The sequence below is a fragment of the Neltuma alba genome, unplaced genomic scaffold, assembly GCF_004799145.2.
Source record: "Neltuma alba isolate B1F8T4 unplaced genomic scaffold, ASM479914v2 tig00004432_pilon, whole genome shotgun sequence".
NCBI classification, from domain to species: domain Eukaryota; kingdom Viridiplantae; phylum Streptophyta; class Magnoliopsida; order Fabales; family Fabaceae; genus Neltuma; species Neltuma alba.
The window spans coordinates 350,011-365,744 of record NW_021633704.1 but is presented as its reverse complement, the minus strand read 5'-3'; the positions used below and the strand labels follow the sequence as shown (position 1 = coordinate 365,744).

Sequence of the window (15,734 nt, the reverse complement as noted above, 5' to 3'; positions counted from 1 at the left end):
TGAGATATTGGGATCTCAAGGCTCAACCCCCTTTCATTTAGGCGCCTATTTGCGTTTATGAAAGTGCTTGTGGTCTCATAACTTACTGGGATGGAATTTCTTTTTTTATAAGTGGGAGATTGTGAGTTTGGTGTCAGTTGCAATATTAAGCTGTTGTTTAAGAAAAATGGACTTAAAGCCACAGGAAGATAAATTTCTTAAAAAGAATAAAGGGAAGGAAGTCTCAATTCTTCTGGTATCAACGCACACAAATATGAATTAAAAACAAGTGAAAGAAAAAAAAATTTTTTAAAAAAGCACAAAAGGGGGAGGGGGGGGGATGGGGTTGTAGACTCGTAGGTACTAATTTGTTTGACTGATATAAAGAAGCAAAACGGAGGCATGCGTGCATGCAAATGTTAGAGTGAGTAACATATAAAACAAATACGAAAAATGATGAAGCATTCAATAATGGTATTCCCCCTTTAAGGCTAACACTCTCCTTCAATTCCCTATCATTACGCATTTGAATGCTCCCCTCCACCCTGCCCCACCCACCACTTCGCACGTTAACTTTTCTTTAATTCATAATGTTCATATCCATTTCTGATGACAGTTAGTTTTATTGATATGGAACTGACTGATTTTTTATGGAATATCAGGGATTTGAATCCTATTATTACATGAAGAACTTGTTAGCAGACAATTTTCAGGTAACTCTATAAGTAAAAAGTATGTTTAAAGCATCCATGCTTGGCTTTGATCCTAATAGACTTGATGAGACTGACTGGTTTAAGTTTTTCTTGACCGGAATCATCACACAAAATATGAAATTGGGGTGTGTTGGTGAAAGGGGAAAGCCTTTTCATTTGGAGGTATTTTGTTGTTGAGAGATTATTAGTGGAATCCCGTGGCGTCCTTTTGTTTCGTGCATCTCTCTTTATGGTCTCCACACACACACACACGCGCGTATATTCTCCATATCCCACTCTTGAAGACTTCTTATTCCCATCACTCATTCTTCCTTAAACCCAATACAAATCTAACTCCCATGTCCAAATCCATCCAAAAGCAAGGATACCGGCCATTTAGAAATGATGAACACTATTTATAATTATTGCCTTCCTCTTTATTATTTGTATATTCCTTCGAGTCTAATAATAAGACTTATTTTATATCAGAAGATTATTATTATAATAATTTTGTATATCAATGGTATTATCTTTTTCCATTAGACTGCCCTTCCCTTTCCAAAAGTTCAAAGTAACTATCCTATGCATAATCTAGTTTTTAATAGAATGTGTGCGTAAATTTTTTTGTTTTTGCTAGGCACAGTTTTTTTATTAAAAATAATTTTATCTGAGGCACTGACTACATGTTGGCATCTCTCATAATAAAAATTTCAACATAGATTCGATTTGTTGTGAGAGATTAATCCTTTTGTTTGGCTCAACTCTGATTGGTTAAATGTGTCATATTAAATAGAAATAGTCAAATCACATAACCCAACAAGCATTAAAAATTTCTTATTCACATGATATCTCACTTGATTTTTTTTTTAAAAAAAATAATCATACTATTGTATCATCTAAATTTAAGTAGATTTACGCTCAAATTACAAGAAAACTCTTTTAATATAATATTTTTCAATCTATACTCAAGTTTTTGGCCAAAAAAATGTACAATGCTCAAGCTCAAAGCCCAATTTCAATATCTCACCACCTTCCACCATCTGCCTCTGGCCAAAAAACCCTACCATCTTTAATTATTGTGTTTTATCTTTTGTGTTTGTCCCACGCAATCTAAAGCATTTCCCACAACAATCGAAAGCTAAGATTTTTTTAAGTAAATATTTGTTTTAAAAAAATTATGTTGGAGGAAATAATTAAACATTATCCCTGATACAATTAGGATTTTTTTGTTTCGCTTAAAGTTAAAGACAGACACTAATGACACGAGATTATAATTATAATTAAATTCACAACTTCTCACTTAAAAAATATATTTCATACCACTAAGTTCTTGTGAATTAGGCACCATTTGAAACGTTCATAATGTATAATTATTGATTAATCTTTTGTATATTAAAAAAAATATTGTTTTATAATAACAATGACGAACCGATGTGACTTCAACAACTACACCAATAATATGATGTAACTGACCCACTAATCATGCAGCACCACGATGAGCTCGAACAGATCATAATAGTAGACCCATATTAATATTATACCAATAAAGAACATTGACAATAATGACAAGTAAATAAACCAACAAAAATAATTAAAAAAAATTCTTAGCCATATATTGGGTCACATGCAAATGATTTTACTTCCTTTTTTCTAAAATAAGTGCAAGCACCATTAATTTTCAAACTCAAATGATTCATTGCAATTGCTTTTGATTAAGTGGAAGGAATTCCATAAGATTGAGTTTAAACGTTATGAATCAAAAATTTATTTTCTTTTGAGCAAATAAATATTTTAGAGTTCTCATGTGTCGGTGAGTTTTAAGGGATTTTTAGTATTATTTGGATTATAAGAACCCGACAAGCACTAAAATTTTCTTTTATTTATTTAGAATTAGCAATTTATTCTGTCAATGTAAGAAAGTTATAATACAGTTCTTGGCATTAATTAATATTAATTGTATCGAACAATCCTTACTATAAATAAATAAAAATAATAATAAATTGATAAATAAAAAGGTGTGGGGCGGTTATCACAGGCTGCGTGAGAATATAAGTATGGGTACTCTTTCTTCCTCAGCGTCGTCAACGTTTGATTCACCAATACAAGCTTTTGGCTTCTTCGAGCAACACACAGAACAAGATGGTTACTAAAGTTTACATTGTGTAAGTGATTCTTCCTCGTTTCTATTTCTTTCTTTCTTTCTTTTGTTTTGGTTCTGATTGAGCGCCATCAGCTGTTTCGACTGGCACCGGAATCTCATTTCATTTTCTTGTTTTCCCGATTCTTTTGGCGGCACTTATATAAAGTTAATAGATTTTCCTCGTTGTCGATTCTGGGTTGTTTCAGTTTCTCCGTCAATTTCATTAGCGAAATGATTGATAGGGGTATTGTTCTTATTAACTAGTTGCGGAGTTACTGCCCCTTCTGTCTTTTGCTCTGTGTTATCATTCTGAACATCGGTGATGATGTGCTCTGAATTGAACGCAAATTTTCTTGGATATGTAATTGCGAATATATGAATTGGGAAGTAGGTCTTTCTTCCAGAGTTTCATTGAGCTTTTTCTGCATTACCTGTCTTAAACTTGAAGGATTGCCGGGAGGAAACTAAACTATGATTTCCTATTGTTCCTCGTCATCTTTTTCAATGGCGTTTGGATCCCACGGAATCGCATCATATTTATTCTCTTTTTGCCATCAATTAAATTCTTGAATGAAGTGGTTCCAGTTCCTGGAGATGTGTGGAAACTAATGGCATCAAATTAAAGAAGCACCCGGACAACTATTAATATTGAATATGGTGCTCAATTCTTCTTAGGGTCATATCCAAAGAAAATCGATTATACTTCAGTTGTTTAATCATCTCGTAATCGGTCATTTCTTCTTCATGATTTCTCTTCCTATCCTTTACGGAGCCTTGTTGTCCTGTATGCTACAATTCTGATAGTTATTTAGACTTTTTGCTACTCTGTATTGACAATTACTAGATTTTACATCACGCCGAGTGTACAAACACAAGGTAACAATCCAAAGATGATGAAAAAAGCAAGTTTAAGAGTTTTGACCTGTTGTGTGGAGGTGGTGGGTTCACGGGTAATTTGCTGAATTATAGAGAAAGAAAGACATGATTGTGAAACCTGACCTACCTTTTGACATTAAGGTTCTAAAGTGTGATAGACATGGTGAGAAGAACGCAAGCCTCCCTTCTAAGAAAGTGCGGTCGTGGAATCAATCATCATTAGTGGTTGTTCCAGCTACATAAACTATAATGATTGGTTTTTATTTCCTTGGATTGCAATTCTGCTAATATTACGTTTCTTTTCTAACAATGAAGGAAAGCTTCACCTGATAATTTCTTACTGTAGGGAATGTGAAGTCAATGTCGTTCTGTATTGGCAGATACTAATGTGCTTATAGTTTCCCCTAAATGATAACATAGCCCCACTTTAACTTAATATTAATGTGTCAGTGGTAGGGCTTAACACTGTTTCCTGTAACACACCTTGGATTCTGGGGTAAGAAACACACTGTTCCTACTGGGCTTGTTTATCTTCTATGATGACTTTCTAGACCCTTGGTTTTAACGAAAATTAACATCTGTATTTTAATTGCTTCCTATATGGACAGTCGCTACAATAAGGCCTATGAGAACACACAGTATTTTCCTTCTGTACTCGTAATGAATGACTCATTGAAACCTGCACTGTATGTTTAGTTACTATTCCATGTACGGACATGTTGAGAAGCTGGCTGAAGAGATTAAAAAAGGAGCTGCTTCTGTCGAAGGAGTAGAAGCAAAACTCTGGCAGGTATTAAATGATTTTGTTTTGTTTGAAAGTATTACAATACACTTATGCGTTCTTCTTTTTCTTTTTTTCTGCTGGGCTGGTGGGAGAGGGGAAGGAAAAGAACTTACTGAGAACACAGCTGTTAAATATACTTGTGTGATTGTATGACAAGTATGTATGTGTGCAGAGTAAATTATTTAACAATATGGCTTCCTATATCCTTCACTGATTGTCTTCTTCTATTCGCCAAAGTAATCAAACAATCAAAGTAAATTATTCAATTTAAGTATCCCAATCCATGAGAAACTCTTGAGAGACCATCCTTATAGTTACCTGAACTGAACAGGTGCCTGAAACACTGCCTCAAGAGGTACTCGGGAAGATGGGGGCACCTCCAAAGAGTGACGTACCAATTATCACACCCAATGAACTAGCTGATGCAGACGGCTTCTTGTTTGGTTTTCCCACAAGATTTGGATTGATGGCTGCTCAATTCAAAGCCTTCTTGGATGCAACTGGAGGCTTATGGCGAACGCAGGCTCTTGCCGGAAAACCTGCCGGAATGTTCTACAGCACAGGATCTCAAGGTGGCGGACAGGAAACCACCCCGTGAGTTACCAAATCTCTTCATTGCAGAGAATATACGATCAACACAACATAACAAGTCCAAGCCAATTATAACACTTGATCACTAATCTTGTGCTTCTGAATTTGTTCAGATTGACATCCATTACTCAGCTTGTTCATCACGGGATGATTTTTGTGCCAATTGGATACACATTCGGTGCCGGCATGTTCGAGATAGAGCAGGTGAAAGGAGGGTCTCCATATGGTGCAGGCACATTTGCAGGGGATGGCTCAAGACAGCCTTCTGAATTGGAATTGGCCCAAGCTTTTCATCAGGGCAAGTACTTTGCAGGCATTGCCAAGAGGCTCAAGGGATCTTCTTCATCCGAATGATTTTTTTCTTTTCCTGTTATATATTCTACCTTGTGTTTCAGTTCCTCATTGCGAAACAGAATAAGATGCTAGCTGGGATTTAAAAAAGAGTGAGAACGTGATATGATATTTTGTTGACAGTGTTGTCATAGTGTAACTTGGAATACAATATTTTACCACCAATAACAAGAATTTGTTTGCTTTTGTATTTTGATTGCCTTAATGGACTTTTTGGCTCTACATGTTTTGCATAATACTCCGCCTTGTATTATAAGAACCTTTAATATGTTTCATAATATAACATACTTTGTCTAAAGTATTAAAAAAAATTTCACATTGTATACATAATTATTAAAAGTTCCTAACTGATTAACAAAACCCTTTTTAACTTATTATTTTTATTTTAATTTCATTAATTGATGTAAAAGTTGTTATTAAGTAGGACCGGTGGGACGATTAAAAATTCAAATCAAAGGCTACTCCACAGGCATTTTTAAGATAATTGGCCTGGATCCTAAATTGGAAATGAGCAAACCTTAGCTTATTTAATTTTTTCTTGATTATTTTATTTCATTTTACATTCTCACTACAGTTTTTTAACTACATAACCCACAAGGGTTAAGCAACGGTAATGGGCTTCATCCATTTATTTTGGGCCACGGAACTACTGTTTTCTTCTGGACCATATCTGGTTGGGCCACTGATGAGTGTTCAATCTCCTTCTGTTTTTGTAAATGTTCACCTACTTTATGTCTTATTTCCTGGGTTTTAGGCCCATTTGAATTTTTATTGACCGAAAGAAACAAATCCCAAAGTCTTGATGCCATGAGATATAAGGGAGATACTTATAAAATATTTAAAAGAATTCACTCCTTGAAGACTTAATGATAAAATATGAAGAAAATTGATTTTGCTTCATTCATTATGAAAAAAAAAAAAAAAAAAATCTCGCACGCTAGTGCAAATGACGCGCGACAGAGTTGTTGAAAGGAACGTATGTATTCAAAAAGAGAAAAGAAACTCTCTTCCTTCAAGGCTGGGAATATTTAAAAAAATTGTGCTATAAGATAAATCAAAATTTAGACTACTTTACCAGTGAAAAGCCAAGACATAAAAAGAGAAACTTTAATCAGTATCAAATCTGAATACTTTATTGATTAATTAATATCACAATGTTCTTTTTACATATCTTCTTTCTCATTAAGCAAGCTGTCTCTTAGAAAACGATGATTATAGTAGTCCCAATTCGTTATATATTAAGAACCGGATGAGTACCACCTTACATCCTTAATATAAGATCTATTTAACTAATTTAGATATATTAAGAAAAGTAGTTAAATTAGTTATTTGTCAAAAATATGTGTTGGTTTTCTTAAAATACTTTCTTAAATCATTTGGATTCAAACTACCATTCAATGCAAATTCCCGTGACATTTAAGTTTAATAGGATTAGTTTAGATAAAATGAATTGAAATTTTATATTTCGCATCAAATTCAATTTCCTATCAGCTTTTATATTCAGTATTGAATACTGTGCTGGGCAATGTGCTACCGCCATAGCACTATCTGAAAATTAAAGAATACTAACTGAATGCTAAAGAAAGTAATAATGAGATACGAGACTGAAATCGGAGGCGTGCACGCTTGCCCCCGCATATCATATAACGACAAATTAAGAGAACAAAGGAAAGAAGCAGAAGAACATATAAAGAAGAAGAATCGAATACACGTATACAATATGTATGTAATAATGATCGTTTCAATTTTTTTTCCTTCAACTTTCTACATCGTATAATAAACATAAAATGATCATCAACAGGAACAAAGGGCTTCTCTGTCACATTCAGCTATGAATATGTGAAATTGAGCAGAATTCAGCGACAGTACACAAATGGGTCATATTCATAATATATAAGATAAAGTAGCTTGCTTAGTCATTATATATATATATATATGTTCTCTTCCAGTGGTCAGTAATCATCTGCCAGCCTGCATCATTCGGTGCTTACATCTATATATAAACACGTACACCTGGCCCAGTATTTCCTGTTCTTCTCTGTAATTAGGTCACAAATCCTTTTCTTTCTCTTTCTTTTTCTTCTTTTTTTCTACGATCAACAATTGCAGCTTGGAATCCTTGGATATCTTCTTCTTCTTCCATTTTCCAAATAGTTAATGTCAGTTTTAACCAATTTGAATCTTCTAAGGCGTGAAGCATAACTTATATCACTTAATTATTTTCTTTTCTTTCCCACTTCGAAATATATGTGTACTTTAGGAGATTCCGAAGAGTCTCTCTACTTTGGCGTGTGGTTATTGATCTTCCCTCTCTATATCTACCTGATGATGAAAGCTCCTCCATATGCATGCGTCCATAACTCAGAAGCCATCATCTCATAGTTAGCAAGTGAGAAGGTGCTCGATATCGGTGCCAAACACAACCCTTGGCTTCTTAAATCTTGCTTTCCCCCTTTTGATTCTTTCTCTTCACAACCCTAACCCCAATCAAAGAAAAAAACTTAATTTTCGTTTAAGCATATATCTACCCTACAAATATGGTTTGAACTCCTGATTATATAGATATGATATGTAAGCTTTAATATTGAAGTACCTGATAGTGTTGGGCAGCAGGTCCGTTATTGTTCAAATATGGAGCACTCAAAACCTGAAATTCAAGAGGCGAAAGTTCATATCAGAATTTAATTTTTTATTTTATTTTAATGCGTCAATGAATTCGGGTTTTGTTTGAAGCAAAGTCATGGGAACGCACGCTGACTTGATCATGAAGATACTTGATGTACTCGATGGCTTCGTGAAGAACTGATGCTGTGTCAGTCTATAAAAATAAAAAAGAATATGATATTATTTGGGTGAGATCTTCTTAAAATCAACGTAGGCATATATAATAAAATAAAGATCCAAATCCTGTCTCATAGCATACAGGCGAAGGAGGAAAAAAGGTGAAAGGAAACAAACAGAGAAAAAGGAAAAAAACTCACCTTTCCAAAAGGTGAAACCAACTGCTGAAGAGCTGTGATTCGGTCCCCTAACTTTTCTTTCCGAACCTGTCCATACGTATCAACTTGGTTTTATTATTACGATCAAAACTGAATAAACCTCAACCATCTCATCTTCGTCTGAAGAGTCAAAAAAGCTTCGAATATATATATGTACACACACACACACATCACATAAAGTATACCTTAAAAGTTGGCAGTGGGGATGGAGTTTCAATTCTGGGCCTTTTGAATGCAGCTGGTTCACTAACAGGAGCCTCTTCTCTTTTGTGCTGCAAAATGGATTGCCGTTTGGTTGTTATGCAAGTTTACAAAGACATAGCCAAGAAATCAGATTCTGACATATAACTACGAACTTGTACGGCGCCACAAATATTCTCAGCTATAATATTAGCTGTGATCCGCGTAGAAAACTTTTTTGAAATACCAATGAGTGAATTGATATTTTTATTCTCAAAAGATGCACTTCATCCCAGCTTTTTTTTCCCTCCGAATGTGAAAACTTAATAATGTCATATCAACTTTGTAGAATGTATTCCATTTTATTAAGGAAGAACTACAAAAAAGTCTTAAGAATGCAACATAATTAATATAAAGTCCAATGACAATTCAACGCTTATAATGATAAGTTTCAGAGTAAAAAATGACAATTCCTCACTTGCCATTGAAACTTTTTATAGTTATTTTTTTGGTATGAGACGCTATTGTAATTCTCTCTTTAATTAAGCTCTTTAATGGATGAATATATATATATATATATATATATCGTGATTATGCGTAACTAAAACTCTAGTATCTGTCGCTTCGTGTATATATTCAGTTGTTACTATGACATACTATATAACAAAATACTAAAATGACGTACGCTAATGTGAGTATTTCAAGAAATATATTAAATGTTTTGTTAACGTCTTTGAGGAACAAAGACAATAACTCATGTCTTTACCCTAGAAAGTATAATAACTACTGTAACTGGAATATTTATATATATATAGGTATAATGAATTAAATACCTTGGTTAAGAGAGCTGAGCAACTGGGTTTGTGTTCAAAAGTTTGAGATTGTGGGGATGAAGCAAAAATCACTTGTGGTGCTGGTACGTCATCAAGTGCTCGATGATCAGCTGAAGAATTATTCCAAAAAGGAGAATTATTATTATCATTGTCGTTTGAAAAGTGGAATCCACCCAGCTGCTGCTTTGGCATTGAAGGGTTCAAAAAGTGATCAGAGGCTTTGGACCAACTTGGCGAGGCTTGATTGGCTGAACTATAACTATAAGCCAAAGAAGGGTTGGTGAAAAGCGAGCCCTCTGGCTGTGGCTGTGGTTGAAAATGATGAAGAGGATTGTGCTCATCACACAGGCCATAGCCATATGAGGCAGAACTCAGATTCTGTTGACGATGATCTAAGGCAAATTCTTGGTTCATGGTTTTCATTTCTGAATTCGAAGAATCTACTCCACCTTCTTCTTCAAGAACAGATTCGAAATTGCTTTCTGGTCTCCCACTAGCAACAAAAACAGCATAATTAATTTATTGAGAAGATATATGAGGATATTATAAAACCAGAATTTCTGGGAGGAAAAGACTGATATAAACTTACAGTAAAGAGTGGTTATTCCAGTTGGAAAAGCCCAAGGAGGAATCCATCAATATTTTTCCATTATTTTCAGAAGCATCAGGTGATGATTCATTCTGATGGTTTTGCTTCTGCTGAACTAGAAAACCCAGAGCATCATGATGATGATGAGAAACTAAAGGCGACTTGAGATCCACGAGATTATCAGTTTGCCAAGCGCAACTAAAGTTGCCTCCATCTTGATTTGCTGCAATAGAACAGAGTGATGATGATGATGAAGATGAAGTGATGAGAGGGAACACACTTCTTGATGAACAAGTATTCATGTTCCACCAATTTCCACCATAAATCCCAGCAGCTTCAAACTCCTCTGCCATGGCTTCTTGGTATGTAGAATCTCGGCTTGATGTTAGGGTAGGGAGGGATTAGAGTTTTATATATGTGAAACGGTTTGAAGGATTCGGAAAGTGGATATTACCGGAACCTGGTTGACATTATTATATAGTAAGGGCATGATTGGACAAATGACACAAGGCTTGAGAATATTTATTTTTTTCCTCTACCAAACGAGGAGTGAGAAAAGAGAGAGGCAGAATTCAGAATTATGAATCCAATTCTAATTCTCTCTTGTCTTCTGGTTAAAATTGTAATTATAATAATGATTTTAGGAGTTTCAGAACATTTTCTTGGGGACAATTTGTGTTCCTTGCATGCAAAGGAATGTTTGATGATGAAAAGTGATAATGACCCGATATTAATTTATTTCAATGACGCGTCTTGATTTTATTAAAAATCCAACGGCTAAGCCTTATGTATAAAAATTATTTTAGATGAGTATTAGCTAACTTTCCCCCCACTTTTTGAGCCCAAAGATTAAATTGTGAACTAATTATATATGAAAAGAAAAGAGATCAAAACTTGCGATGTAGAGATGAAACTTGAGGACCATTTAATGGTCCAAATGTTCACCTTCCTGGACCTCCTAGAGTACCAATCAATCACGATCCTCATACCGAATAGATAAAAGTCACTTTATATTTTTAAATTTCAGATTATATATATATAGAAAGAAAGAGAGAGATACTAGATTGCTATAGGTTTGAGTTTTGTATATTTTACAAAATTTAACATGAGCCATACAACTTATTATAAATTATAAATAATGTAATTTTTCATCAATTTTATATTAGACATCGAGTATCGTTGAGGGGCATGCATTGATAAATATTATATATTGTGTTATTGATTTTCAATAAATTAATAATCAATTGAGGGCAGTAAGAAATGATGGGTCAAATATTTTCAACCAATGGAGACTACATTCGATTGCGGTCAACGAGTTAATGAGTTGCAAAATGCTTAAAGTCAAATTCAGTAACCGTTGAGTCTCACCAAGTATCATTGTATATCCAGCAATATTCACAACATATAATTGAGTTGGAGAATAAGTGGGGAAAAAACAAATTATATATTTAAAAATGTGAAGAGAAAATCAAGTTAAGTTTGACCTGTTGGATTCAGAAAGCACAGTTAGCCGACGTCGTCCATACACGTTCCCGTGTTACATAGAGAATAATGAGAATAAATAACAAATATTTATATTATTATTAAGTGAGAATAACTAAGTATATATACATACATATGAGAGGATAGGAATTGGGAAGAGGCATGGATGGAGGGAGGAGGGACCAAGTAGTGGAAGGTGTTTTGGAACAACATGGGCGTCCTCTTGTGTTTACAAAATGTTCCCATGCACAACAGGTGCACCCAATAAAGTTGCTCATGTCATACCTCATGACCCTTCTAGAATCCCCGTTTTATTTATTTTCCACTCTCTAAAATCCCCTTCTTCTATTATTTTCACATCTACTTCCATTTTAACCCAAAACAAAAAAATTTAAAATTGTAACTACTTAGTTAATTAACTTCCTTAATATTGTTTACTTACCCCTATTTATTCCAAGAAAAATGACATATAAGTAAGCTAGGGGTGTGCTGGTGTGCTTTTGTTCGGTCATATGCGAGGATGGACGTATAATTATGTTAGTTGTAGGAGCTTAGGCAGGGGATCAAATTTTATATTATGTTAGTTGTCATTAAATTTTGATGTCATTTCATAAAATTAAAATTGTCATTTTTTCTTTTGGCTATGTATAGATATTTTTTTATTAGAGACAATATTTGAGGCATTATCAGACATTAAATGTTAGCATATCTCTTAATAAAAATTTAAATATTAGTTCGTCATGTTGTAAGAAACTGACTACTTTTACTAAACCTATCCTCCATTGGTTAAAAATTGTTATTTCGTAAACCAAAGCAATCATCATCTTCAAGTCATATCTATTGCTTCCATTTTGAATTTTCTCTTAAACATTGTTGCAAGTAGAATATACCTGCTCTCTTCCATCCTTTATAATGTTCCAAACATTATATATTTGTGTGTATGCGCGCACGCCCATAATGTTCTAATTTTGTTAAAATTGCACAAATGTCTCTGGACTAGAAATTTTACCCTATATATATGACCTATCCATTTTGACCTTTTAATCAAAAATTAAAATGGGAGAATGTGTGAAAAAACCCAGCTTGTGGGTTGTTGGTAATGGTAAGCTCTTTTTTTTAAAAAAACTTTTTTGTTGGAAAATAGGTAATGGTCAGCTTATTGTAGTCAACGATAATTATGTCATTCAATATGTAGTGGAACATCTTCGTCTTTGTTTGTCTCTCTGACAGGGTGGATTGTTCTTGTGTTATCTTCACAAATTAAAGCGCTATCAAATGGTTCCTCACTAATTAGTTTTATGCGGAGATTTTTCACAAATGAATAACATTATTTTATAACTTGCAGAATTTAAATATTTTAAGGAATAAATGTATATTTCTAATATATGATGTAAATGATAAGATTATATCCTCCTCTAGTCCTTTTTATGAGACACGACAGTACACTTCCACATATTTCACTAAATCCAAGAATAACTTTCAAACTTATTAGCTCTGCTTTAAAATTTAATAATTTTTAACCTTTTAGCCTATTTAATATATATATCATACTTTTTAGACATATAACAGTTTACATAACAATAAATTAGCTTTCATATAATAAATTTAATGAGCTGACTTATACTATGTACAAGAAAGAAACTCAAATAAATGTTTTTAGAAAACTAACATATTCTGGAATTTAAACTTTAGTTGAACTAGGCCATTGAACACAACGATCCAGAACCAGTTGATCAGTATAACATGAGGTGTATTATTATATACATTTAATTCCCAGAAGTCATTCTTCAACTCCATGATGAACTAAAGAAACTGTTTCCACTGGGATACACACCAACAATAATGAGTCAAATTGAATCATCAGGCCAAAGAAACAAAACTTTTAAAAAAAATAATGAAAAGGAAAAAGAAAGAATGGCATAGAAAAGTTCAGGTCAGGATTAAATCAATTGCTTATTTAATTCAGTGGGATGCGACCAGATGGTTAAAGTATTAATGGATGAGTCCAAAAGTAAGTTGAATATTATAAAATAACATTAGTGTAATAGGGATAGATGAGAGAAATGATTATGCAATATTCTAGTGTACTTATGCCTAAATATGCCATCATTTGCTAATTAATTAGTTTTAGCTAATTATTCTTTACTAGCAATTCCATTGATCCACTCACTTTCGCCGCCCATTTTTATAATTAATTAGATGTATTGATTGTTGGCCCTTACTTTTAAATAGAATTTGAGATAAGCCGTTCATTATTTTTTTTTTATAAATAATACCAAGTGCACAACTTTATTTGAATTTTGTATTGTAAATATTACACAATCACACACATGTAATTGACTGAAATATGTGAAATACGTAGTGTTGGGAAAAAGAAAATAAAAGAAATACGTGTACCCGTAAATGTCGATTTCAGAGTGAGATATTTAATTTCAAAGAGAGGCGAAGCCATTTTATGATTGGCTTTGAGGAATGAAACTGAAATCTCATCCAATTAATTAATATGGTTCATTTATTGGCAATGGTAGGGTTTTACAGAGGAGACCATTGACTCATACTTTATAAAGTAATTTATAAAAGCATTCTCTCTCGCTAGTCACTCCATATCATGGTGTCTCCCTTTGTCTTATAAGGCGCCGCCCTTTAAATTTTTTTTTTTAAAAAAAATACTCGTATTAGTTAAGAGAGAGTTATAATAATACTGTATGTACTAAATAAATATGCACAGAATTAATAATTTTTTTAAATGAGCCCTTGACAAAAGTCAATAATACATTAAATATAGTAAATTAATTACTTACAAAAAAACAAATATTAAATATTACGAATAGCATGATTGATTTCTCAAACTCTAGTAGTATCATACAATAAAAACCATGTCTAATTAACCTGAAATAAGACTATGAAGTCAAACCCTCAATGGGACTTGGCATTTGAATATCCTCTTTGTTTTTTTTTAATCAAAAATTTCGAATATAAATAAAATATGTTGACTTATTTATGTTGGATTTTTCAGAATTAAACAGCAGAATCCAAACTGATTTATTTCTCAAGAAGATACAAACTTTCGTACAGATCCTGATACCCCAATCCCGTAGAAGGTAAACTGCTCCTTTTGAAAAACAAAAAACAAAAGAAAATTATCCATATGGGTAACTTATAGCCACTACAAAGTTTTGAAAGACAAATAAATTAAGATAATTATATTTGTGTATAAACAAAAGTCAACAAATCATATATATGCAGACACACACACGGACACACGAGAAATATGGCAGTGTTTAAGTAGATAGGACCCGAAGCAGTAGTTATGGTATATATAATAGAACTGGTTTTGGAAATTAAAAGGTGATTAATTAATATGGCAGTGTTTAATTATGCTTTAATTTGTTTGCTTGTTGGTGGATTATCGCAATCTTCATTTTTTGCATGGTGGATCGATAAAGTATTTTATTATATACATGCATGAATTTCTGTTGAACCACTGATATATAATATTAAAAAGATTTGGTCAAAAACCATGATAAAATAAGCAACACGTTTTTTGTTTAATGGTGGAACTGCCGTTTAATTTCCTATCCATCTTTTGATGAGGACCAACTATGTATTATTGACACATTTAACGTTTATATAGATACTTTGGAAGGATTCATTTGGTTACAATCTTTCTGCACGAATCCTGAAACAACTTAATCCAAATCTTGGGATTTGATATATATATATATATATATTTATATGATCTCTGACTGATTAGTGTTTAATATATACTATGATTATGATATTAATTAGTTAAGACTACTCATTTGTTTTTTAGATCATTTTTTAATTTGGTGATCGAGTCAACCACATAAACAGAAAACATTAATCTTTTGCTTAGGGTAAGTGACTTAAACCATGCATCCCATATTTGGGTGTGGATTGATGGTGACCTCACGAATGACTCAACAATAATGTTGTGTGTGTGTGTGTGTGTTACAGTCAAGTTTAATGAGATAAGCATCAAATGTTTAAGTTTGACTTCTTGTTTGATTAAATGAGTTTAATAAGTTAATCAAGCTAATCCATGCAATACATAAATCAATTCTTAACTCCAGCTCCTAACTAGCTACCGAAATTCCTCTATGGATGGAATTTTTTTCAGAAAAAAAATGTACGGAGTCGATGATCATGGAGAGATCAAGAGGCCATTTGATTAATATAAGGTTTTGATAAGCCTCAATTTCTCTTCATAGGCTCGT

The 15,734-nt window shown here is 33.2% G+C and overlaps 2 protein-coding genes across 3 annotated transcripts; one reads left to right on the top strand and one right to left on the bottom strand.

Annotated features, from left to right (window-relative positions):
* Positions 1–1,126: 1,126 nt before the first annotated feature.
* LOC114744711 (NAD(P)H dehydrogenase (quinone) FQR1-like) lies at positions 1,127–5,603 on the top strand. Of its 2 annotated transcripts, none has more exons than XM_028932882.1 (4): positions 1,127–1,131; positions 4,458–4,477; positions 4,803–5,065; positions 5,176–5,603. In XM_028932882.1, exons 3-4 carry the CDS (start codon positions 4,839–4,841, stop codon positions 5,414–5,416), a joined length of 468 nt encoding a protein of 155 aa, XP_028788715.1. In that variant the 5' UTR covers positions 1,127–1,131; positions 4,458–4,477; positions 4,803–4,838; the 3' UTR covers positions 5,417–5,603. The 2 variants fall into 2 exon arrangements, with proteins under 2 accessions (XP_028788715.1, XP_028788714.1); XM_028932881.1 differs by lacking the exon at positions 1,127–1,131 and adding an exon at positions 2,754–2,833 and having other exon boundaries at positions 4,384–4,477.
* A 1,496-nt stretch (positions 5,604–7,099) lies between these two features.
* LOC114744701 (transcription factor bHLH112) lies at positions 7,100–10,512 on the bottom strand. Its single transcript, XM_028932870.1, has 7 exons — positions 10,015–10,512; positions 9,426–9,918; positions 8,598–8,684; positions 8,395–8,460; positions 8,166–8,231; positions 8,007–8,060; positions 7,100–7,890 (listed from the first exon to the last, which is right to left on the bottom strand). The coding sequence occupies exons 1-7, from the start codon at positions 10,365–10,367 to the stop codon at positions 7,732–7,734; spliced, it is 1,278 nt and encodes a 425-aa protein (XP_028788703.1). The 5' UTR covers positions 10,368–10,512; the 3' UTR covers positions 7,100–7,731.
* Positions 10,513–15,734: the final 5,222 nt, after the last annotated feature.